Below are 22,155 nucleotides of genomic sequence, written 5' to 3'. Positions count from 1 at the left end.
CTTGTGGACCAGTTAATAAAATATATTTTAAAAGCAGAAAAACTGTCAAATAGACCCATACAAATATATCTAAACAGCAATACAATCAGGGCTGGCAGCCAGTTGTATGACCTCCTTTTTTGACTTTCTTCTGTGAATATTGTGCCAAGTTCTCCACCTCTGCAAATAAGATAAGAGCACAACTGCACAAACTCACCCAGCACTACGGTAATGTTTAACCAGATAATTATTCTCTCTGAGGCAAGAAAAGTAAATGAGCACAATTTTTTGGCTCTATCATTTCAATACTTTATATTCTCGTGATAGGCCAACAAAATGGACGAGACATTGGAGAAAGAAAATCCGCCATCTGAAATAAACGTTTCTAATGAAGGTATGACTTTTCATTCAATTCAATCCAATATAAAATCATCACAAAGGACTGCTTAAAGTTTTCTGAAGATGAAATAACGCGCAGATCTTTTTAAATAAATTACTAAAATAAAGCCGTTCTTTAAATCATGTGCATAATTTGTTGTACTTTTGTTAAAATAATGTTTTGTTATACTGTAATTACAGTCTTCCACACATGGTATAGGACTATGTTTACTTAAACACTTGCTTAATTCTTTTTCTTTTGCGCATGATAATATATATTTTTAAGGGCTCCGGACAGTTCTGTAGTTAGGCTGGGGTGCATTGAGCATGTGTTTGATACACTTACAATCGTAAAAAAAAGAATGCCTATGACTTTTGTTGTTTGCGAACTGTAATTTTCCAAATAAAACACCAGGATTGATTTGTTTGTTTGGTAGGTGGTATTCGGCTACGGCTGAGAGACAGAGACCTGCTGAAGAAACGAAAGGCTGAGGCAGAGGAAAAGGCAACAAACCAGTGGGTGTCTGGGTAAAGATAACATTGATATGGTGGGGATGAGATTTGAACAAAAACTAAACTTACTAAAACTACTATCATTGATTTTTTTTATATCACATTGTGGTAATTCTACATGCACAAATTAATACATGTTTGAACATTAAGAACACTAAAAAGCATTCTGAACATATTTACTTTGTAATATTGTCCTAATATTGACTGCAGGGAACAAAGCCTTAAAAGAGCAAAAAAGTGGTCCAGTGGTACCCCTGGAAGAAAAGGCCGTCCAAGCAAACAGCCCCTGAGAGTTGTGTCAGAAGATTTGACTGTGGTTGAGGAAACAGATCCTCCCTGCATTACACCACCTGTATTACCCACAGAAGCTGAAACAGCGACTCCACAACCAGCACCAGTGTCTTTGGAAACAATAAAGGAAAGAACGCTCAATATGATTTTCATTGAGGATTTAGGACCTGATGAGGAGGAAGACGTGCCTTCATCTCAAAAAAGCCTTGTCATTGATTCAGGTATTAGAAATAATCCCTTACCATTAGATACTATTGGACTATCATAACAACTTATTGCATTACAAGAATCTGATTCTGTACTTTTTTTTAGATGAAGGTGAACAGCGTACTGAGGTGCCTGAACAGATTCAAGTCTCAGTGCCAGCTACTGCTCCGTCCTATCCAGAAAGCCTACTTGAGCCCCTTATTTGAGTACCTGTTTTGTATAATAATGCAAAAACAACAAACAAGTTGGCCAAAATATTTTAATTGGAAATCTAGAACAACAACATACAGTATATTTATTCAATTTGTTCATGTTTTTGTGTATGCTACTCATCAAACAAAAGTTTATACATAAAACACAAATGAAGAGAATTGACTTCATAGTACATCACTGTTGCCCCTCTCTGGGGATAAAATTTTTAAGGCTCTGTGAAAAAGAATCTGTTCATTTGTAACCGACTATTTGAAATAAAACAACTTTTATATGTTGTCTTTGTTTCTTATTATAATAAAATCTTCTCAATTTAAAAAGCTATGTTTAGGAAGAATAAAAAAAACACAAAAGGTTGTTTTGGTAAGTTCAGAGAGAGACAAGTTCAGTAGGTCCTGAACCTTACAGAGGCTTGACTCTCACAACCTCAGCAAAGCCATCTCCAAACCAGCAAGTGATGTCAGCTGTGTCCAGAGTGAAGAAAAACAGACGGTCTGGACAATTTGCACGCCGATATACTGATCTGGGGTCAGCTGAGAGAATGCCGTGGATGGCTGCCATTGCCTCATCAGGTCCTTTCAAGAACTGGAACTTTGGCCTTTTGCTGTCTGTTAAATCAAAATGACAAATGTGACCACTGGTTTAATTACAAAATGTGTCAATTAACATCTATGATTTTAAATTTGACAACATAAATGAGTTTAATTTACAGCTTAAAATAATTGATCAAAATAACAAAAGATACAGTCAAATAAAATCTCAAATGTTCATAAATGTTTGTAACATAAGTACCTGTACTGTCGCAGGGAACAAACTCTTTAAGCTCCTTCTCAGCATTTACAGTAAATCGCACATCAAGGTTACTGATAGGGGGCGCCCTTACCCAGGCAGCAATAGTGCTGTTTAACTCACGACCAAAGCTCAGTCTGGATAAACTGATAGGGGTTGGTCCTGCTAAATCGCACTTGGGAGAATCCGTGTTTTTGTCCTCAACTGTCTTTTCACAGACCACATGCCCGTGTTTGAGGTAGTCTTTGACTTCTGCTAGCACATCATTCACACCGCTGCATCCAAACCTTGACTGAGAGAAATCTGAAGCACTGGCTGGACATGAGATGCTTGTTTCTGGGCTAAGCTCTGTAAAATGTTTTAAAGATGTCTCGAAGATGTCTGTTTCTTCATCTAGCTCCTTGTCTTCGGCCATCGGAAGGTCTATGAATGATGACGTTTTAAAGGTTTCGTATGATCTCGTTGTAGGGGAGTCATAGTCTGGTATATATGGTTTGATGTCAAGGACAGGTGTTCCAGTGATGATGTCAACTCCTGACAAGTGAAGTGTATCTCCTTAAAAATCAAACAACATTGAGTGATTTTTCTTTACTTCAATGTTTAATCTGGATTTGATATCAATTAACTGTGCCTCTTTAACGCTGACTTTTACATATATAGTATCTATTTGCAAATAAAAAGCATTAACTTTGGACATATTGTAATATATTTTTCTCAATGCATCAATGACACAGAATAGTGATTTAAACAATGAATAAATATCTGTTCGTCAAGTTCCTTCATCACGCATGAAACATTACAGTTGCAGCGGTGAAAGAAAACTGTTAAATGATATTGTTCACCAGGCTTTGCTTTCTAAGATCACCGACTTTCAGTGGAATTTCACGGGAAGCTTTGGCACATTTTAAATGTGAACTAGCGGGTTGTGCTATTTCAAGTTAGAAGTACATAACAAGGTCTATTCTGTAATGACAGTCCATTAAAGTTTAATATAATAACAATGCAAATAGTAGGCCTACCTGTGATTTTTTCCAGTTTAGCCAAAGTCAGCCCCAAAGCGTTGGGCCTGTGGGGGCTACGGGTGGAGTACACCCCCACCCTCTGACCATTCAGACGGGGTGGCTTGACTTTGGCTTTGTAGCTCAACTGCCCATTCTTATGGAAAAGAAAAATGATCCTGTAAAGTATCAAGCATCAAATGTAAATCTTCTGTTGTAGTGTACAATTGAGGATACAGCCAGGCGTGCTTTTACTACACACCAGATATGAGAGTACTGTTCCAGCCCAATTAAAGAATGATCAGGGTTATTGAAGACTGAAGATTCAACCTTCAAGATGGCTCGAGAGGAACTGCATATGGTGGGTTGTCGTGGTGTGCCATTTTTGACCGCAAAACACGAATTGACGTATCCAATCGGAGCCGTATAAATGCGCCCTGAGACAGTAAAAGACATAACGTTACGAGTTCCAGCGAACACAAATGTAACAAATGACTTGACAGCGTCAAATGACTTGACAGCGTGAACTGTCTTGTACAATGAATGTGTGGCTTGTTTTACACATAACACTAATCTTACCTTGTTCTAATTGATTCACCTCACTGAGGCACTTTGATGGGCTTTTGCTCTGAAACTGTGACTCGTGGTTATTACAACCTTTCAGCATCGAATGAAGAGATGACATCTTTTTCCTATGTGCTCGCATAGATCCGTCTATCTGCTGTCTGTGTTTGGTTAACATGAAACATTCAATTAATGGAGCTTTTCAGAATCAACGCAACTCATACAGACAACAAAACCTACCTCATGTTTTTAATCTCTCTTCTCATGACTGATACTTGTTGTGTCAGTTCTCTGACTTGTTCGGCACAAGTGCACACTGGCGTTGACATTTTAACGATGACAGAATGTAACAATAAAACTAATAAGTATAACTATGACTATTTTATTCTGCAATAGTAAACTGGTTTTGTTGCTTTCAGTTCCACCCCCCCTCGCACTCTGCTTCACGAACACGTGTTTTGCGGTCGGCACAGAAATGTTGGACGACCGGTTACTCACGCAGAGTTTCAAGCACGATTCACACAAAAGGTTCTTTCAAATAAGAGATTCACAAGTTGCCCATGTGTGGGGCACATGGGGACGAGTTTTACTTTGAGACTGATTTAAGTCTTAATGCAATTTTGTTAAACTGTTTGTTAAATTAAATAACAAAAAATATAGAGTTGTTGAGAAGTATACTACATCGAAGAGACGGACTGAGACATTTTGCAAATGATAATCTACAACAACTAAGGGACGGTTTAAAAGGGCTTGTCAAATAACCACAAAGAATTCTGTCACTTTGACCCCTGCTCTGAAAAGCGAGGTCTCGTGTCCTAAAACCAAACGCTAGAGGGCAATGTAATGTTCCAGCCGCGTTTTGTGAACCAGGTATGACCTAATCGGGGTTCCGTATGTCACTCGCTGGTTTCGTCCAATGACATGGTCGTGCGTCACATTTTGAACGTGAGAGTGGCGGTTACATCTGTAACGCTTTTGTTTATTTGACTAAATCCACGATTAAAGGATCCATTTACGTTTAACGCTCACGAATCATTAAGCACGAGAATTAAATGTGTTGAGGTAAGAGTCACATTTTGTTTGAATTCCGATTTATAATGCTCTAAGGGGTTCTTTGATCACAAACGTTTATGCTGCATCTTAACCGTGACGTTACAATTGTGGACATATAAACCAAAAGTACTTTACTCACTATCAGAACACCCATAATCTAACAATACCGCAACGTTTATTAGCATACGTGGTTTAAAGAAGTTTATAAGCTTAACGTTACGTATTATACGTTACTGTAATGATGTCAGTACACATTTGGTGGTATCTTGTGATTGCATTCATAACAAGAAGTTTTGCTAGCAATATTATTAAGGGCTATGCATTTAAGTTATATGTCTTAAAGAACTGTGAACCATGATTAACGGTAACGTTTTGTTTCATGCACAATCCAAGCGGATGACAGTTTGTGTTTACTTGGCGATTGTGCTGTAATATTATTTAATGTTTATTACACGTGTCTATTATGTGCACCTTTGTATTCTTGTATTTACAGATATTAATTTGAAAACGTCATCGATTGGGGAAATGTCACATGTAAGTGTTATTTTCTAACTATATTATATATTTCCCTGAATTCTTTGTAAATCGTTTTGGATTAAAGCGTCTGCTAAATGTAAATATTAAAATGCATCTCATCTATGTTATAGCTGTGAAAATGATATTGAGCGTTTGCACCCTAATAATATAGTTTTATGTTTACATTACAGCAAAGATCAGACAGAGTCCCATTCAGAGATGTACAGAATGAACTGCTGAATCTGCAGGAGACTCAATTAATCCCTAAACATGCCCCCAGACATGAGAAGATCCCTGATATCAAGGTAAGAAGTCGTGTTTTTGGTGCTTCAACTCCACTTGCATTTTATTTATTCCTAATAGTGTTGCCTAGGTACTAATATTAATTGTATATTTTGACATTATGTTTTCACATAGCCTGAAAATGCCATAGAGGAAACCTTTTCCAACAAATGTAATGTGCAAACTATCACAAACACACCAGAAGCCTACAGCGATGAACAAACTGTGGAAGCCACCGATGAACATCAAGATGTCAAATTAAAATCCTTTGTGTGTCTTGAAGGAGAAGTTGTAGTTGATGATGAACCTGCAATGTCAGATGAGTCGATTCTCATCAGACGTCTGGCTATGGAGAATAATCAGTCAACTGAAACTGACCTGAATGAAACCAACCAAGTGGAGTGTACATATGATCATCAGACCGATGAAGAGCATGTTGATCATCCATACCCTCATGTGTGCAGATTTGATGATTCCGATTTCTCCTCCATGTCAAATCAAAGGGAAGAGGCTTCTGGATGTGAGCTGGGGAGTGTCACATTCAAGTCACTCGTGTGTCTAGATGGGGAGGTCCAGATATCAGACCCAAGCTCAGTTATTACAGATGAATCCATTCTTGTAAAGGATCTAGCATTGGGAAATAATTTGCCAAGTCTTGGTACCAAAACTCACATTTCTGAAGAGTACATAGAGGCTTTATCAGTAAATAATCAACCTATGGATCACTCGTACTGTGATTTGAAGGCCCATGTGGCTTCATCTGAGGAAAGTACAGCTGATGCCATGTTTCATACCTCTCAGTCAAGTGAGGAATATGTCATTACTCACTGTGAGAAAAACGCAGACAACCGCAGCGATGGTGAGCATACTGATCTCTCTGAAAGACGTCACGAACCATTTAGTCAACAAGGAGAGATCACATTTAAATCCTTGAGCTGCTTTGAGGTTGAATTAGAAATTGCCAATCTATCCGAGATGTCTGAAATGTCTTTGTGTATGGTGAATCCTGACAAGGAACAGGGTCAGCACTCTTTAAATGACATCAGTCACAATGACTGTCAAAGCGTTGCAGTTTTAACACCTCGAAGCAAACACGTTGACCATTTTTACTGTCATATTACAGAAGATGATTTATTGATGGAGAAAGCAAGCTCTGAAATTGAGATCTGTACCAAGCCACAGGTTTTCCCAGAAAGTCAAAAGGAAAAGTCAGAAAATGCAGATGGTCATATAACATTGCCTCATGAAAGCAGTACAGACAAAATGTCTGAATCTTTTTTTGGCCTGGAAATTGAGGCGTCAAACATTTTTGCCAGCCAACACTTGTCACTGAGCCATTATGAAAATAAGATGGGATGTTCAGACGTTGTACAATCCATCAGCGATGATAAACACAAGCTGCCCAATGAGGACAACTTCATCATCGCCGAAAAGGTTGTCGAGGAACACCTCGACCATCGTCTAGAGGTAAATTTATCCTCGGGTTTATCTTCACCTCGAGATGCCGTCTCTAAAATAGCTGATTCTGAATCCAACAACGTCAATAATAATGCGCTGGGCTTAAAAGAAGAGGGAATTCTTCCCGAGATTGAAGTCATGCGTCTGCGTGATCAGACTGGCGATGCTGTCTCTGTTCCACCAGATCATACCAGTGCTATTCCTCTGACAAGTCCATGTACTCCGAAGATGTCTGTCGTAAGCAGAACTGTTTCATATGAACACACAGTGAGCCGTCTGTGGCCCGAGCTGCCTGAGAGTCCCATACCTCCCCCACAGTTCAACTCCACAACCCTGGCCAATACTTTAAGCTTCACACCCATTTCTGCAAAACCACACCAGGAAAAAGATCTGGAGGCTAATTGGGATAATCAAAAGGTATTGAATGACCCTCCGGTTTTCAGCAACGGGCCTCTTCAGGAACAGCTCAGACAGATGGCGGAACTCTTGATGCTTGCATCCGGAAACGTGGTTGCTCCTACTCCTGCACCAGTGAATCACTGCAATGCTTCAGTGGGCACATCTCCAGTACAGAAGCGCAGTGTTTCTGTGTGGGGAACCCCTGTTCAGGGGGTGGAAAGGAGCATGAATACTTCAGCAGTGGTAGAGATTGTAAAGGATGTTTCTGATGCCAGCACTAGAACGGACTCTCTTCTATGGAAGTAAGTCAAGTTTAGCAGCTATCTTCAAGAAAAATAGTTAAATTTGCTTTCATTTAACTTTTTAATTAATTAAATGTAATAACATCAATTGTTGCATGAATGCGATCTACATGTCTCTTTGTGACTGTCTCCAAAGCCTGACTTCTGGAAATCTGGAGCATCTGTCCAGATCAGAATTGGAGCAGAGACTGACTTCCACGCTCATCATGGTGGAGGTTCTCTCCCAGCAACTCACCTCTGCACGGAGTTATAATCCAAGCAAAGAAACTTCTCCATCTGATCTCAGAGATAAACTTATCCAGACAGACCACACTGAGCTCAGACAGGTGACGGCATGTAGCTTAGTCATAGTTCACCCCAAAATTAAAATTCTATCATTTATTCACCCTCTTGTAGTTTGACTTTCTTCTGCCGAACACAAAGAAGACTTTTTGAAGAATGTTGGTAACCGAGAATTGCAGCACCTGCATTGTATAGACACAAAACCAATGCAAGTCAATGGGCACCGCCACTTTTTGGTTACCAACATTCTTTAATGTAGTTTTTTTTGTGTTCTGCAGAAGTATGACATACAGGGTTGAAATGACAAGAGGGCGAGGAAATGATGACAGAATTTATTTTTGTATCCCTTTAACACCTTGTTGTATCCAGGTGTGAGACATGTCATGCATCCCAAATGTTTTTTACATTATACACAAAGCTAAGTGTTGCGCAAAACAACAAAATCACAGCCAGAACTTGACATGAGTTAAATATACAGTTATGTGTAGTATTAAATAAAAAAATTCTGTTTGTTAGAATGGGATGTACAAAGATTTGTATGTGACTGCCCAGGAGAGAATTCAGAGTCTCGAGCATGATCAAGAGACTCTTCAGAGTTTATATAACTGGATTCAAGAGATGAGGGTTGAAATGGTGAGAGTTGCTCTACAAATTCATAAACAAACATTTTCAATCCTTTAACATTTAAAAGCTTTTTTTATTAAAAACCAATGTAATTCTTCTGCAGTTTTCAGTTAAGTCAAGCACAGAGGATGCTATCTTCGCAATAAAACAGATTGGAGACATGGTTAATGTTGATCAGGAAACGTTATCTAAACAGGTATGTATTTCATTCCCATCAGTTAATTATCAGTAGTCGCTGCTTTATGCAAGATCCTTGCCTTGAAATCACAGCTCATATTAGGTTGCGTGTACTGAACTGTAGGTCAGTCAGATGAAGTCTATGTATGGAAGATACAGGGAAACACTGCAGAAGATGGATCAGAAGATGAACGTCATGAGACAGAACATGGAAAAGGCTCTACAGGAGAAGGAAGTGGTAAGTACACGTTTCACCATATTTTACCTGAATACAGTGTACCTGGTTTTGGTAGCTATTTGGTAGACATTTCTTTTTGTAGCTATTTATTGAACACATATGAGGTGTTTAAAGTATATTTGACTATCAACAATTATTGTAATTGTTTGCTATATAAATTGCCATTTGTCTTTGTGCAGGCCTTCAGTGTAACACAACAGTTGAGAGAGTATCATGCTAGTCAGGTGGCAGAGCTAGAAAAGAGTGTTGGATCTCACCAGGAACTGATGTCCGCACTCACGCTGGCCTACCCATCCCTGGTCTGACATTTCAACTGCTTCACCGTATTAAAATATTAAATGAGAATTAAAATAATTAAAATATCTCCTGATTGAAGAAATGACCTGTAATCTTTTATGTATATAATTACCAAATTTTAATAACCAAAAGTAAGGCCATGTGTCCATCAAAGTGTTGTAACACGCCTAAAAACGGCAGGCTCTCTTCTAAGAACACAGGCTGTGGTGCTTGACAGCATTCTTGAGCCAAGACACTGGTTGCTATAAGATGTTATTTCAACAAAAACAGGGAAAACATGTAATTTTACAACTGTTATTTGACAGCTCATTTCTGGCGTCCCAGCTGCCAGAAAAATGTCAGATTCTTTACAGTATAGCAGAATTATTAACTTCTGCATTGTTTTTCAGTGCAACTGGACACAGAAATATGATGTACAAGTAGAATGTGTGTGGTATTTTCCCTGCCACTATGATGACATTGACGAGTGCTGCGTTTTCCTAAATATAAATATTTTTCAACTATTGTCAACTGGGGGAAAAATGACAAGAGCCAACATTGAGTATGCAAAAACGCTAAGCGCTGTGGAACATATTGCCAGCTGCTGGTGTTTATTAAAAGCAAGACACTTCTATTGCAAACAGTTGAAAAGAACACACTGGGGAATAACACTTTGGTGGACACATGGCCTAAGATGAAAATTTCTATGTATTTTTTTATGTATTTTTAGTTTAATATGCATTGATTTTCTTTGTATGCAGCGCAAAAAATACTAAATATTCCCAAATTTTCAATTGTTAAACAAGTATATTGATTGTGGAAATTTTCCTAGGTTGAACTGAGCAAGTCTTATACAGAGTCTATCAATGCTGCCAATGTCCATTTGAAAAGGAAACACGAGGATCACATGAGTTTGTTGGAGGAGGTGAGACTTCACATGCAACCACCACTATAGATTAAAATTAAATGGCAAGAAAGTAACTGTTTTGCCACCTTTTTTCTTTTGGCAGCTGAGAAAGGCTCAAGAGTTGATTCAGAAGACAAATCCAGTGCTTTACCAGCTCCATCAGAGGACTGTGACTGCCCTGGAGCAGAGCAAGCAGCACCTGGCCATGAGAGACAGAGCTGTGGAGGAGAGAGACCTGGTCCGTTTCATACCTTTGTTTTATTTTTTTTTCAACCCATATGTTCTTAAACAATTTAAAGATCGGGTAACACACGCATTTTCGGCCAATCTCATATTAATCTTGAGTACCTATACAGTAGTATTTAATACGTCGTATCTTCGAAGAGTATTTAGTTTGATCAAATCTTTAAAAGAGAGATACAGCCGTACGGTTATTTTTAGAAGACGAGCTCCTGGAAGCAGGCAGGGGGGACGAAACTACAGCACGAGCACACAATACATCATCGCATTAACCCTTTTGTGTTTTTTATATTATGCACATTCACGCCGATTGCCAACAAAACACAGACATTACAGTATGACTTCGATTCACTTGCCGCATGCAGTTCATATCTGGCACACATTCAGCTTGTTTTCTCACAGGCTTTCATTTTATTTACCAAAAGCAAAAGTAGCGTCCGATTTGTTCATGGTTTACTGGGAGATGTAAAAATAGGGAAAACAAACATTACAAAAACATTGTTTTTTAAGCGATTTTTTTTTATTATCATCAAGATCTGATATATGTTAGACAAATCAGCATAAAGTCTCTGCAACTGTTCTATGTAGTGAACCGAGCTAGAGCATTTACCGGACAAGCGTTTACCCTGCTTCCGGCATTTTATCCGATCTTTAATACAAAATACAATACTATTTGTTTTATGAAGTTACCCTTTAATCTATCTTTCGATAACATTAAAACACATTCTTTATCTTTTATTACTTTTTCATAAATCCCCAGCTGGAGGATGAAGTGGAGCAGATGAGGTCAAGCTTGCAAAATGCTAGTGAACAGATTGCAGACTTGAACATGCAGCAGACCATCATGACATCAGGTAGAACAGTGGTTTATTATGTCTTTCAATTGGGTTATTGTGTGTTTTAGTCATAAGGGCAAGCTTTTGCTTGACGCTGCGTGTGTTTATTCAGAGATGTCAGTGCTTAGGGAGCAGCTGAATCGGGAAGAAGGGGAGCGATTTCAGCTGCAGAGGACGAACACAGAGCTCTCGGCCACTGTCACGTCCACCTTGGCCTCATATGCCTTCCTAGAAAAGACCCTTGCTTCTGAGACCACCAAGTGTGTAATCAACCACTCTTGAAACTTGCCTTTTGAATTCAGTTGTCTTTGTATTACTTAACAGACACAAACATTGGTTTGGAAATACTGCATTCACACCGTATTTTCAGAGGAGACGTTTAGAGAGAGAATTTTGGAAGAATGCTTATAACCAAACAGTTCTTGTACCCCATTGACAACCATTGTATTTTTTTGAGGGATGCACGATAAATTATCAGCCATATTGAGAAATAAAATGTGTCTGGTACATTATAGCTGATAAATAATAATTTCCTCTGGTTAAACTTCTTCAGCTGCCTGTGTCACAGTCAAAATTCACTAAAGTATGTGATCATTCACTTACTGCTATTAGCAAAACATGGTTGATGTCGATACAGTATTTATGAATGTGTACATTATAGGAACAAAAGCATATTGTTTGAATCAGATTGCTGACTGAATGCTTTCTTTCTTGAGACCTGTTAGACATGTGGCTACTAAGAACCTTTTTCTGGGTTGCTCTGGAAGAACATTTATCATTGGTTATTCAATGAAAAATACCCCACGAAAGTTTGAAGGTTAAAGAATGGTTAACTAGTTTAAAGTAGGTTTTTCAGGGGTAAAAAGAGAGCAAAGGGTTACCTTGTTTTCTGCAGTGAATGTTTTAAAATCAAAGCAGTTGTCCACTTTTTGCATATTGTTTCAATCTTGAGGATTTTTATGTAAATATTAAGAGACTGTATATTGGCAAATATATAAGTTATCAGCTTCCAATGTTAAAAAATTATCGGTTATTGTTACCACCCGTCGGTCCATTCCTAATTTTTCCCTTCTATGATAACCAATGGGGTCCATGAACTGTTTGGTTAAAAGCATTCTATATATTATATTTACAATTTGTTTGCCTACTTTAGGATGCAGCAGGCAGTGCATGACAGTCATCAAGCTACTGAGAAAGCTTACGGGTAAATCTGTGAATCCCATCTGTCTTCTTTTGTTTATGGCTGTATGCTTATGTATGCTTATACAAATGCTTTGGTAGTCTTGAGGTAGAGTTGGAGACGACCAGGAAACAAATACAGGATTATGAAGGAGTGCTATCACAGAGAGAAAGTCTGATTCAAGAACTCCATGCTGAAGCTGAGATTCATCACCGTCAGCTCAATCAACTCGCTCAGATCAAGACTGAACTGTCAAGTGCCAAAGAAATGACAGAGGTTAGTCATTTCCATACAACAAATTTAGCAGATATTATTTACATTAGATCTCATATCAGGTCCCCTACATTGTGTTTTTCTTTGTTCATTCAGTTTCTGCAGGCAGAGAATGAAATGGCAAGGGAACAAATGGAGGAAAGTGAGAGATTGCTGCGCTGTCACTTACAGGGCCTCAGAGAGAGAAACCTAGAGTGTGAAGACCTGAAACTAGCACTGGGACAACTACGGTATAAACCTATTCCTGTCCATACCCTCTTAAGTGTAATGTTTTTCTAAAATGTAATTCTGATCAGAAATAAAAAAATTTTTTGATGCTGTCTCTTATGCGTCAAGGCTTGAGAAGGACTCTCTTCAGGAAGAGCTGGACAGCACACGAGATAAAGCTCGACAGTTGCTGCTGGAACAAGGAGAGAAGATGGCTCAGGCATCTAAAGATGTCCTCCTTCTAAACCATAGAGTCTGCTCTCTCACTAACATCTTAAAAGAATCTCTAAGCAACAAGGTCTCCGTTTTAAACGTGTCAATGTTCATGCTTTGACTTAATGTTATATATTATTGTTTTGGATGTCTGAATTGTTCTTAAAGGGATAGTTCACTCAGAAATTAAATTACTTTCTTTATTTACACACCCTTATGTCACTCCCAAACTGTATGACTTTATTTTTGTCTTCAGAACACAAAAGAAGATATATTGGTAGCAAAACAACATTTTGGGTTCCACAAAAGAAAGTCCTACAGGTCTTGAACAACACGAATAGTAACGGTCACAGTATTTTTGAGTGAACTATGCCTTAAAGTTCCTATCATTTATGCTCTTAATTTACTCATTTGGAAATGAATAGATAAGTAACTCCTCCTCAAACTTATTCCCGGTTAAACAACAGTTTGGTACGCTTGTCCTGGTAATGATTTGTTTATTTTACTGCACAGGAATCCGAAAGTTCAGATAAGATGTTGCAGTCTCATCGACATCCTTCTAACTCTTTTGTGGATTCCATTATGGTGGCCATGATGAAGGAATCTGACACGCAGCCTCCTGTGGTTTCAGGTGTGTTTGACATTTCTTTAAAATAAGACACTATGTTTTGTATCGAGTCAAGTTAAGAAAATAATAAAAATCATAATATGTTGTAAACAGTTTGCATTTCAAGGTAAATTTTCCATTTAACTTTAAGTGATAGTTCACCCGAAAATGAAAATTCTATCATTTACTCACCCTCTTGTTATTGCCTCTTGTACTTTCATTCTTCCAAAGAACACGAAAGATATTAAAAGAAAAGTTTGTTGACCGAACAGCTATGGCAACCATTCACTTGCATTGGTTTTGTGTCCATACAATTGAATTTAATGGCTGCCACCACTGCTCGGTTATCCACATTCTTCCAAATATCTTCTTTTGTGTTCTGCGGAAGGCAGGAAGGAAGTCAAACAGGTTAAAATGACGAGAGGGTTAGTAAATGATCCCTTTCAAATTAGTTGTATTAAGGAGACCTTCGGCTGTTAGAAATTTATGTTGGTCAAGCTCCCACATTTTAATTATTTACTGCAAGCAGACAATGTATGCTTAAACCACATAAGATGTCCACCCTGTCATGGACAAATTCAAAGTAAAATAAAAATCCACTGAGGATAGGCAAAATAGGGTACGGTATTTCACTGAAACAGTTGATTACTTAAAGGGGCATTCCATTTCAGGGACATGTGCACAATTCTTATCATGACAATAGAATTAAATAAAAAGTTCTATTCTATTCTAAGGACAATAAGAATATTCCAAATATCTTTCCAAAATGATTCACCTATTACACCCAATGAAGAATATTATGAGAAAAAAACCCAAAAAGTTGGGACATTGTGTAAAATGCAAATAAAAACAAAATGTAATAATCTGCAAATCTCATAAACTCATATTTAGTTGCAAAACGGGTACAGACAACATATCAAATGTTGAAAAAGAAAAAAAAACTATTTCATGGAAAATGTAGGCACATTTGTAATGTGATGCCTGCAACACCTTTCAAAAAAAGTTGGGACGGAGGGTAGATATTGGACTATAATGAGGTAAAACATTTTTTAACGATGTGATTTGAAATAGGTGATGTCAACAGGTGATTGTAGTCATGATTTGGTATAAAACCAGCACCCAGGAAAGGCCTAGTCCTTTAGCAGCAAACATGGGCCGGGGATCACCAGTTTGCCAAGAAACACGTGACAAAATTATTGAAAAGTTTAAAAAAAGTATTTCTCAAAGACAGATAGGAAGAGATTTGAATATTTCGTCCTCTACGGTATTCAACATCATTAAAAGATTCAAGGAATCTGGTGCAATTTCAGTGCGTAAAGGCCAAGGGCGCAAGCCTAAGCTGAACTCCCGTGACCTCCGTGCCCTAAAACGGCACTGTATCAAGAATCGTCATTCTTCCATAGCTGATATAACCACATGGGCTCAGAATTACTTTGACAAACCTTTGTCAAGCAGCACAATACGAAACTACATCCACAAATGCCACTTCAAACTTTACTGTGCCAAAAGGAAGCCTTATCTTAACAGTGTCCATAAGCGCCGTCAACGTGTCTGGGCTCGGAGACATCTAGAATGGACCATGACACAGTGGAAACGTGTATTATGGTCAGATGAATCAGTTTTTGAGGTTTTTTTTGGAAAAAATGGACGTCGGGTGATGCGGACCAAAGTTGAAAAGGACCAACCAGACTGTTATCAGCAACAAGTACAGAAACCAGGGTCTGTCATGGTCTGGGGTTGCGTCAGTGCCACTGGCAAGGGTAACTTGCACTTCTGTGATGGCACCATTAATGCTGAGAAGTACATAAAGATTTTAGAGCAACATATGCTGCCTTCAAGACGACGCCTCTTCCAGGGACGGCCATGCATATTTCAACAGGATAATGCAAAGCCACATTCTGCACGCCTTACAAAGGCATGGCTGCGAAAGAACAGGGTGCGGGTGCTGGACTGGCCTGCCTGCAGTCCTGATCTGTCTCCAATAGAAAATGTGTGGCGCATTTTGAAGCGTAAAATGCGACAACGAAGACCTCATACTGTTGCACACCTCAAGACATGTTTACAGGAAGAATGGGACAAAATTCCACCTGAAACATTAAATCACTTGGTGTCTTCTGTCCCTAGACGTCTTTTGAGTGTTGTGAAAGGAAATGGCAATGTTACAAAGTGGTAAATGTTTTACTGTCCCAACTTTTTTTGGAATATGTTGCAAGACTCAAAATGCATATGTGTTTATTTTGAAGAGACAATAAAATTAATCTTGTAAAACATCAGACAAAGGTTAGTCTAAAGTTTCTAAGTGCAATACACACCAAAAAGGGTTTTCAGATCACTGTTTTCAGTTTTAATTTTAATTTAAGACTTTGTCCCAACTTTTTCTGTTTTGGGGTTGTAGTTGTATGTGTGTAAATATTTGGCCATTTATAATAAACCTCAAAATGTCATTCTGCTTTGTTCATGATGGCTCTGTGATTCTGATGAGAACACCAAAGCCACTTTATAGTGATATTGACCATTACAGCAGCTGTAACTAATTTAAAGTGTCAGTTTGCAGCATTTTAGTTCAATGACAAAGCTGAGAATATTTAGAAATTTCAATAATTTTAATTAGTTATTTTTTTGATGCTAATGAAAGATTAAAGTGTGACGATGGTGTAATCATCTACAGCAGACCTGTATGTTTTTCAGAGGAGCAACAAGATGGCATTGGCAGTGAAATCAGTGCTTTTACCCGAATACCCCCAAACACACAAAAAGAAGAGAAAGGTACAGTCTCTCTCTACTGATTAAAAACACTATGTGTGATTTCTTTTCATAGAAAAAACATTGTATTTGTACTTTTTGTGCTTAATTCAACCCAAATATTTCCGACATTGTTTAATTCCAGACAAATTTACGATTTTATCCAGTATAACTTCATACTCAACATTTGAACCCTGGCAAACATTGAGTCTCGTGAACATAATGCTGTAGTAGTAGTTGTGTCAAGCTATCGGCTTTCTGAGAGTGTAACATTAACATCAAGCTGTGGCTTTGTGATTGTTTTGAATATACAACCTCTACTGGTGAAAATGACATGGGTGTTTAATAAACACATTCACATTCATTAACCCTTTACTCATGCATTGTAATCGTACACTCTTATAAACATTGTGTAAGTGAACATGAAATATATTTGATCACATTTCATTTAAAATGTATAATTCTGTTATTTTACCTATTGTAAAAATGTGTCTTATTAATGGTTGATGTTAATATACTTGTGTTGTCTCAGATGAGAGACGAAGCTGTGTGTTGGAGCTATTGTCAGATCTTGATGAGACCATTTCCAATCTTCAGATGACCATTGACCAGCTGAAAGTCCAGAAAGACACAGAACAGCAGACTCTGCAGCAGACCATGTGAGTTACTCAAATGCTGGTCACAACAGAGCTAGTTTGTAATTATGAGCATGATTTGGGCAGAAAAAATAAATTGTGAATTTTTCCTTTTTTACATGAATAACATCTTAAATCACACATTCTCACTGGTAATAGAACAAAGTCGACTCAATCAAGTTCTTTGTGCTGTAAATAAAGTTGTTTACAATTGTCTCTTGGTTGCAGAGGTGGACGGGGTACATAACTTCCTTACTTGAGTGAAAGTACAGATACTACTGGTCAAATATTACTACAAGTAAAAGTTGTAAAGACAGATTCTTACTTAAGTAAAAGTACAGAAGTAAGCTTTTACGTAGCTCACAGTATCAGTGGTATTAAAGTTTGTAGTTTACTTCAAAATTTGCCTATTCACTTTCCATAGTCATTGTTATTCCTACCTTGGAATGTCAGTGGGGGTTTATTTTGTAATGGCTCCTTTAAGATCTTTGTTTAGTTTAGATATATGATGATTTAGCCTTATTATCCCTCTAGGCATATACTTTATGTATTTATGAGCAGTGTTTTTATTTTTTATATATCCCTTTTACCAATAAGTAGTAAGGTTCTTGTATATAGTAAACTGTAGTGTGTTTGTTGGATTTATTACCATTTGTATTGCCATAGTTAAACTACAAACACAAACTATAGCTACTATGGTATTTTTTTAGTTAATGTGGTTTTACTAAAAATAGCTTAATCGGAGTATGGTTAAACTACAAACACAAACTATAGCTACTATGGTATTTTTTTAGTTAATGTGGTTTTACTAAAAATAGCTTAATCGGAGTATGGTTAAACTACAAACACAAACTATAGCTACTATGGTATTTTTTTAGTTAATGTGGTTTTACTAAAAATAGCTTAATCGGAGTATGGTTAAACTACAAACACAAACTATAGCTACTATGGTATTTTTTTAGTTAATGTGGTTTTACTAAAAATAGCTTAATCGGAGTATGGTTAAACTACAAACACAAACTATAGCTACTATGGTATTTTTTTAGTTAATGTGGTTTTACTAAAAATAGCTTAAACGGAGTATAGAGAACATTTTAAATTTGTGGATACTGTTGTTTAACTGCAAATACCATTCCTGCTGAAACAAAAACAATGAATTTGTGAATTAGAATTAAAAAAAAATTCTATAATTTCTTTCTTTTTAGTGTGTTTTGGGTTTTATTCCAATAGGATTTACCCACCAATAGAATCCATCAAAGGTAGACAACAAGTATCCATACAATACAATTTCCATTATAGCCATTAAATTCATGACATTTTCTGTTGTATTTTGGGCAGGGTTCTATTGTTTTTATTCAGCAGGAATTCATTTTCCAAACGGCTTTAAATGATATCGCAGCAGATAAGAAGTTCACACCCATGTACACTTCCTTAACACTGGCTATGCGATCTCATGAAATTGTTAATGAAAACTTTCCATTTTCTCTGTCTTGTAGCTCAAGGTGTATTTGATGTTTATTTACCAATTAGTTATTATGCCAATGTCTTCTATGATCTTTGACTGATCATAGCGCTCGTTCTCAGCAATGCATCACACATAGTTGAACACACAGATCATTAAACTACACTTTAGCATGTGCCTTTTTCGTCTTTTCTTGTTCTTTTTGCCTTTTTAGAGCACTTTCAGCTGTGTACTAGCGCCGACGTTTACATTAGTTTAGCGGGGAAAATCTCAGGGTTGCTTTATTTGCGTAACAAAATCTGCCAAATGGCCCTTCAAAGCCAGCCGTAAATTGACTTTATTACTGTCCACCTCTGCTTGTTGGTAATAAAAATGGATTTGATACAAATGTAGGTAAGGTTACATCTTAATTTTGATAAAATCCATAATCCGAACAGCTGCACTAATTTGTAGTTTGAGACATTGCCTCACCCCATCATTTTTGGTAACATTTATGTTTATGACTTGCTTTCTTAGATGCGGCCTGCAGGAGGCGCTGCAGGAAGCGTCTCAGAGACACACTCTGGAGATCTCCGAGTTGAGGCAGAATGTTGTTAGACTACAGTCTCGGGTGGAAAAGGATGCTGTGGCCCTGCAGCAGAAAACTCATGTAACTCATGCTGACATTTTTCATATTTATTATTGCTTTTCTGGATGTTTTTGCCTTAGCATTATGGGTTGTAATTTTGCAATGAATTTTCAATGTTTTTTAAAGGACGAAAGAAGCCTAAGGAAACTTTGTAGTGAGCTGGAGGAAAAAATGGAAGCAGCTCACAAATACAGAGCAGAAAATAGTGTAAGTACACATTGACAGTATATAATACTGGTAATATTTCCTCATACCTTTTTTAGACCATGATAACCACACAGGTTTTGTGTTTTATAATAACTAATCTTAGCTGGTTGTGGTAAACAGGAGTTGCGTCGAGAGGTTGCTGATTTGCGTCGATCGGAGCAACAGGCACAGGTGGAGGCTCAGGTCCTGAGGGAGGAGCTTAAGCGATCCGGTTTCCAATCAGCTGCCAGTACTACAGCTTTAGATGAAAGAATTAAACTGCTCAGAGAGGTATGATAGCTTCCAGATTTTCTCTCACTAGCAATAAACATAATATAATACAATTACACTGTATTATTCCAATAAACCCCAATACACCACTAACCTAAGCCTGAATTATTTTGCTCACAAACCAAAAATAGCATTTTATTACATCACCGTAAACCTCAATAAACTCCTCATTGTAAGGGGCCGTTTTAGTAAGCTTTTCTTTCTTGCGTTATGCAAACACCCTCTGTTCTTAGGTTGAGAAACTCAAGGCAAATTTAATGGAAAATGAGGAAAATCGTGCCAAGGTCCTAGAGCGAGCAAAGAGACATGTAAGTGCTTACATTTCCATCACTGAGTGACCCAGATACGCATGTGTTATTACTCGGGAATTGAAAATCAAGCTTTAGTTGAATTCTTGAATGTATATATTTTATGATTACGTTTCTATTTTTATCTATGACCAAAAGTATAATGCGTGCTGTTTAAACAAATTGCTTTAAGTTCTAGATGAATTAGAGTAGTTCTCAACATTTTCAAATCAAAAACACCTTTTTGATTAATAAACAATTATACATGAACTATAATTATATTTGCCCATATATCAGAAATTCTGAGTTTATTAAACATTTATAACATGTGTAATTGTAATTTTAAAAAACTGATTGAAAACATAAATGTCGCAGAAGGGGCTTTACGTCCACCACCAGTAGAGACCGCTGGACTTAATAATGTTGTTGATTTTTGTGTGTTATGTGCGCTTCTAATGTCAATTCTGTGTTTTATTAACTGTAGCAAAGGGTCCATGCCATGAACCAGACCAAAATGGAACGAGAACTACATCTGCTTGATGATATGATTGAGACAGTGAGGCGGGTAAGAGGCCCCTATAAATTTACAAATCTGCCTATTTATAAAATCTGTGCATTGGAAATGTTTACAAATGTCCGATTTCTCATCCACAGACATTGTCTTCTGTTCCCGATCTTGTCAAGAGCTGTCCTGAACTCCAAAAGCTTGTAGAATTCCTTGGATAAGTTGTTACACATTTCGATCTCTGTTATTTTTTAAGCATATAACGGTTAAATTAATGTTCTTTTTGTAATTTTCTTCTCATAGTTTCTTATTTAAACTGAAGTGTCTGTGGCTGTTGTTAACTTTAGGTAGCATATTTTGGGATATGTGAGCCAATGAGCTCATTTTGTAACAACCGGTAGACTGACAGTGTTTAAAAAATTATTGAAATATTTGTTTGTGTCATCAATTAAAGATCTGTAGATATATATTAAACTAAACATTTAAAAAACGTTGCCAAGTGTTTTCAACATAATACATGAATTCTGGATAGTGTTTAACACTATTAACTGACTGTGATATATCATATAATGGCTGGTTGAAGAGCAGATGAAGTCCAGTAGTTAACCACAGTGATTCTGATCATGCCAGTGCTTGTGGAAACCTGATAAAAAGTTGTTTCAATTCTCTTATTCTAGCACAATGTTCAGTGTGATGTGCTCTTCTGCTTCACTGGTACTCAATACCTCTCTTTCTTCTTTGCAGCTACCATTTAAAATCAACACAACTCTTTTGACTTTTTTCTCTTCAAGATCCACCTGATCTGTAAAGCTTGTTTGAATTTGTCAATAATACGATTGGGTTTCATTAGGTTGAAGTCATACAATTCTTTCAAATCAGATTTTTTTAGTTTTACAATTACCACTCAAATACTCTGAAATCTCAGTCCTGTCTTATAGGGGATATATAAAAAGTTTCTTACTAAAAATGATAAATTATTTTAGTTAGTTGATTAGAGCAACTAAAAATGTTTGTATTGGTTGCATTAATGTCAGCGATTGCTTTCACCATGCTAGAACTGTTTTATGGGTGCTTGCTTTTTGGATTTACTTTGCTTTGTTCACAATCATTAAAAAGCTGACAGATTGGGCACTTGTTTTCATTCTTTTTCCATTTCTCTGGTCCTGAGCAACTAATATTTTTATTAGTTTATAATTCATAAAATATTGTTAGTGAAACCAATATTATTAACAGCAGCAACAATGGTTATATTATTCCATTTATATTGTTCGTCCGTTTTTTACATACAATTAAAAGCTTGCTGCAAACGTTTTGTTTTTGTAAGGAATTCCTGATACAAACTAATGTTATTTCAAAATAAACTCAGTTTTTTTGTCTTCTGTTAAGCTGTTTTGAATTGGATGGGAAATTGACAGCCTTA

The 22,155-nt window shown here is 37.2% G+C and overlaps 3 protein-coding genes across 6 annotated transcripts; 2 read left to right on the top strand and 1 right to left on the bottom strand.

The window, feature by feature from the left end:
• Positions 1–200: 200 nt before the first annotated feature.
• On the top strand, positions 201–1,857 carry hemgn (hemogen). 3 transcript variants are annotated; one of them, XM_079462929.1, is made up of 4 exons: positions 201–373; positions 795–873; positions 1,081–1,382; positions 1,474–1,857. In XM_079462929.1, the coding sequence occupies exons 1-4, from the start codon at positions 316–318 to the stop codon at positions 1,572–1,574; spliced, it is 540 nt and encodes a 179-aa protein (XP_079319055.1). In that variant the 5' UTR covers positions 201–315; the 3' UTR covers positions 1,575–1,857. The 3 variants fall into 3 exon arrangements, 2 of the variants coding, with proteins under 2 accessions (XP_079319055.1, XP_079319054.1); XM_079462928.1 differs by having other exon boundaries at positions 795–885; XR_013787041.1 differs by having other exon boundaries at positions 210–373; positions 795–905.
• Positions 1,611–4,763, bottom strand: trmo (tRNA methyltransferase O). 2 transcript variants are annotated; one of them, XM_079462925.1, is made up of 6 exons: positions 4,170–4,763; positions 3,945–4,090; positions 3,628–3,802; positions 3,387–3,544; positions 2,371–2,922; positions 1,611–2,186 (listed from the first exon to the last, which is right to left on the bottom strand). In XM_079462925.1, exons 1-6 carry the CDS (start codon positions 4,256–4,258, stop codon positions 1,981–1,983), a joined length of 1,326 nt encoding a protein of 441 aa, XP_079319051.1. In that variant the 5' UTR covers positions 4,259–4,763; the 3' UTR covers positions 1,611–1,980. The 2 variants fall into 2 exon arrangements, with proteins under 2 accessions (XP_079319051.1, XP_079319052.1); XM_079462926.1 differs by having other exon boundaries at positions 1,616–2,186; positions 2,371–2,901.
• An 84-nt stretch (positions 4,764–4,847) lies between these two features.
• Positions 4,848–21,865, top strand: spag5 (sperm associated antigen 5). Its single transcript, XM_079461438.1, has 26 exons — positions 4,848–4,991; positions 5,476–5,516; positions 5,690–5,803; positions 5,916–7,939; positions 8,076–8,265; positions 8,738–8,854; positions 8,949–9,041; positions 9,147–9,260; positions 9,440–9,559; positions 10,369–10,461; positions 10,547–10,681; positions 11,444–11,537; positions 11,632–11,779; positions 12,673–12,723; positions 12,801–12,975; positions 13,069–13,202; positions 13,309–13,477; positions 13,906–14,023; positions 16,688–16,765; positions 17,274–17,400; positions 19,355–19,487; positions 19,593–19,673; positions 19,794–19,943; positions 20,177–20,251; positions 20,715–20,795; positions 20,885–21,865. The coding sequence occupies exons 2-26, from the start codon at positions 5,508–5,510 to the stop codon at positions 20,954–20,956; spliced, it is 4,695 nt and encodes a 1,564-aa protein (XP_079317564.1). The 5' UTR covers positions 4,848–4,991; positions 5,476–5,507; the 3' UTR covers positions 20,957–21,865.
• The last annotated feature ends 290 nt before the right edge of the window (positions 21,866–22,155 follow it).

This window comes from Barbatula barbatula, assembly GCF_947034865.1.
Source record: "Barbatula barbatula genome assembly, chromosome: 8".
Classification (NCBI taxonomy): Eukaryota; Metazoa; Chordata; class Actinopteri; order Cypriniformes; family Nemacheilidae; genus Barbatula; species Barbatula barbatula.
The sequence above is the reverse complement of the archived record's forward strand: the minus strand, read 5'-3'. Positions and strand labels throughout refer to the sequence as shown.

Coding starts and splice junctions, on each gene's coding strand:
- spag5 (XM_079461438.1), top strand. Junction 13,203..13,308: donor CTAGCACTGGGACAACTACG/GTATAAACCTAT, acceptor TTATGCGTCAAG/GCTTGAGAAGGACTCTCTTC. Junction 14,024..16,687: donor GCAGCCTCCTGTGGTTTCAG/GTGTGTTTGACA, acceptor TATGTTTTTCAG/AGGAGCAACAAGATGGCATT.
- hemgn (XM_079462928.1), top strand. CDS start 316: ATGGACGAGACATTGGAGAAAGAAAATCCGCCATCTGAAATAAACGTT. Junction 374..794: donor AATAAACGTTTCTAATGAAG/GTATGACTTTTC, acceptor TTTGTTTGGTAG/GTGGTATTCGGCTACGGCTG. Junction 1,383..1,473: donor AAGCCTTGTCATTGATTCAG/GTATTAGAAATA, acceptor ACTTTTTTTTAG/ATGAAGGTGAACAGCGTACT.
- trmo (XM_079462925.1), bottom strand. CDS start 4,258: ATGTCAACGCCAGTGTGCACTTGTGCCGAACAAGTCAGAGAACTGACA. Junction 4,091..4,169: donor AGAGAGATTAAAAACATGAG/GTAGGTTTTGTT, acceptor AACCAAACACAG/ACAGCAGATAGACGGATCTA. Junction 2,923..3,386: donor TAAACTGGAAAAAATCACAG/GTAGGCCTACTA, acceptor TTGATTTTTAAG/GAGATACACTTCACTTGTCA.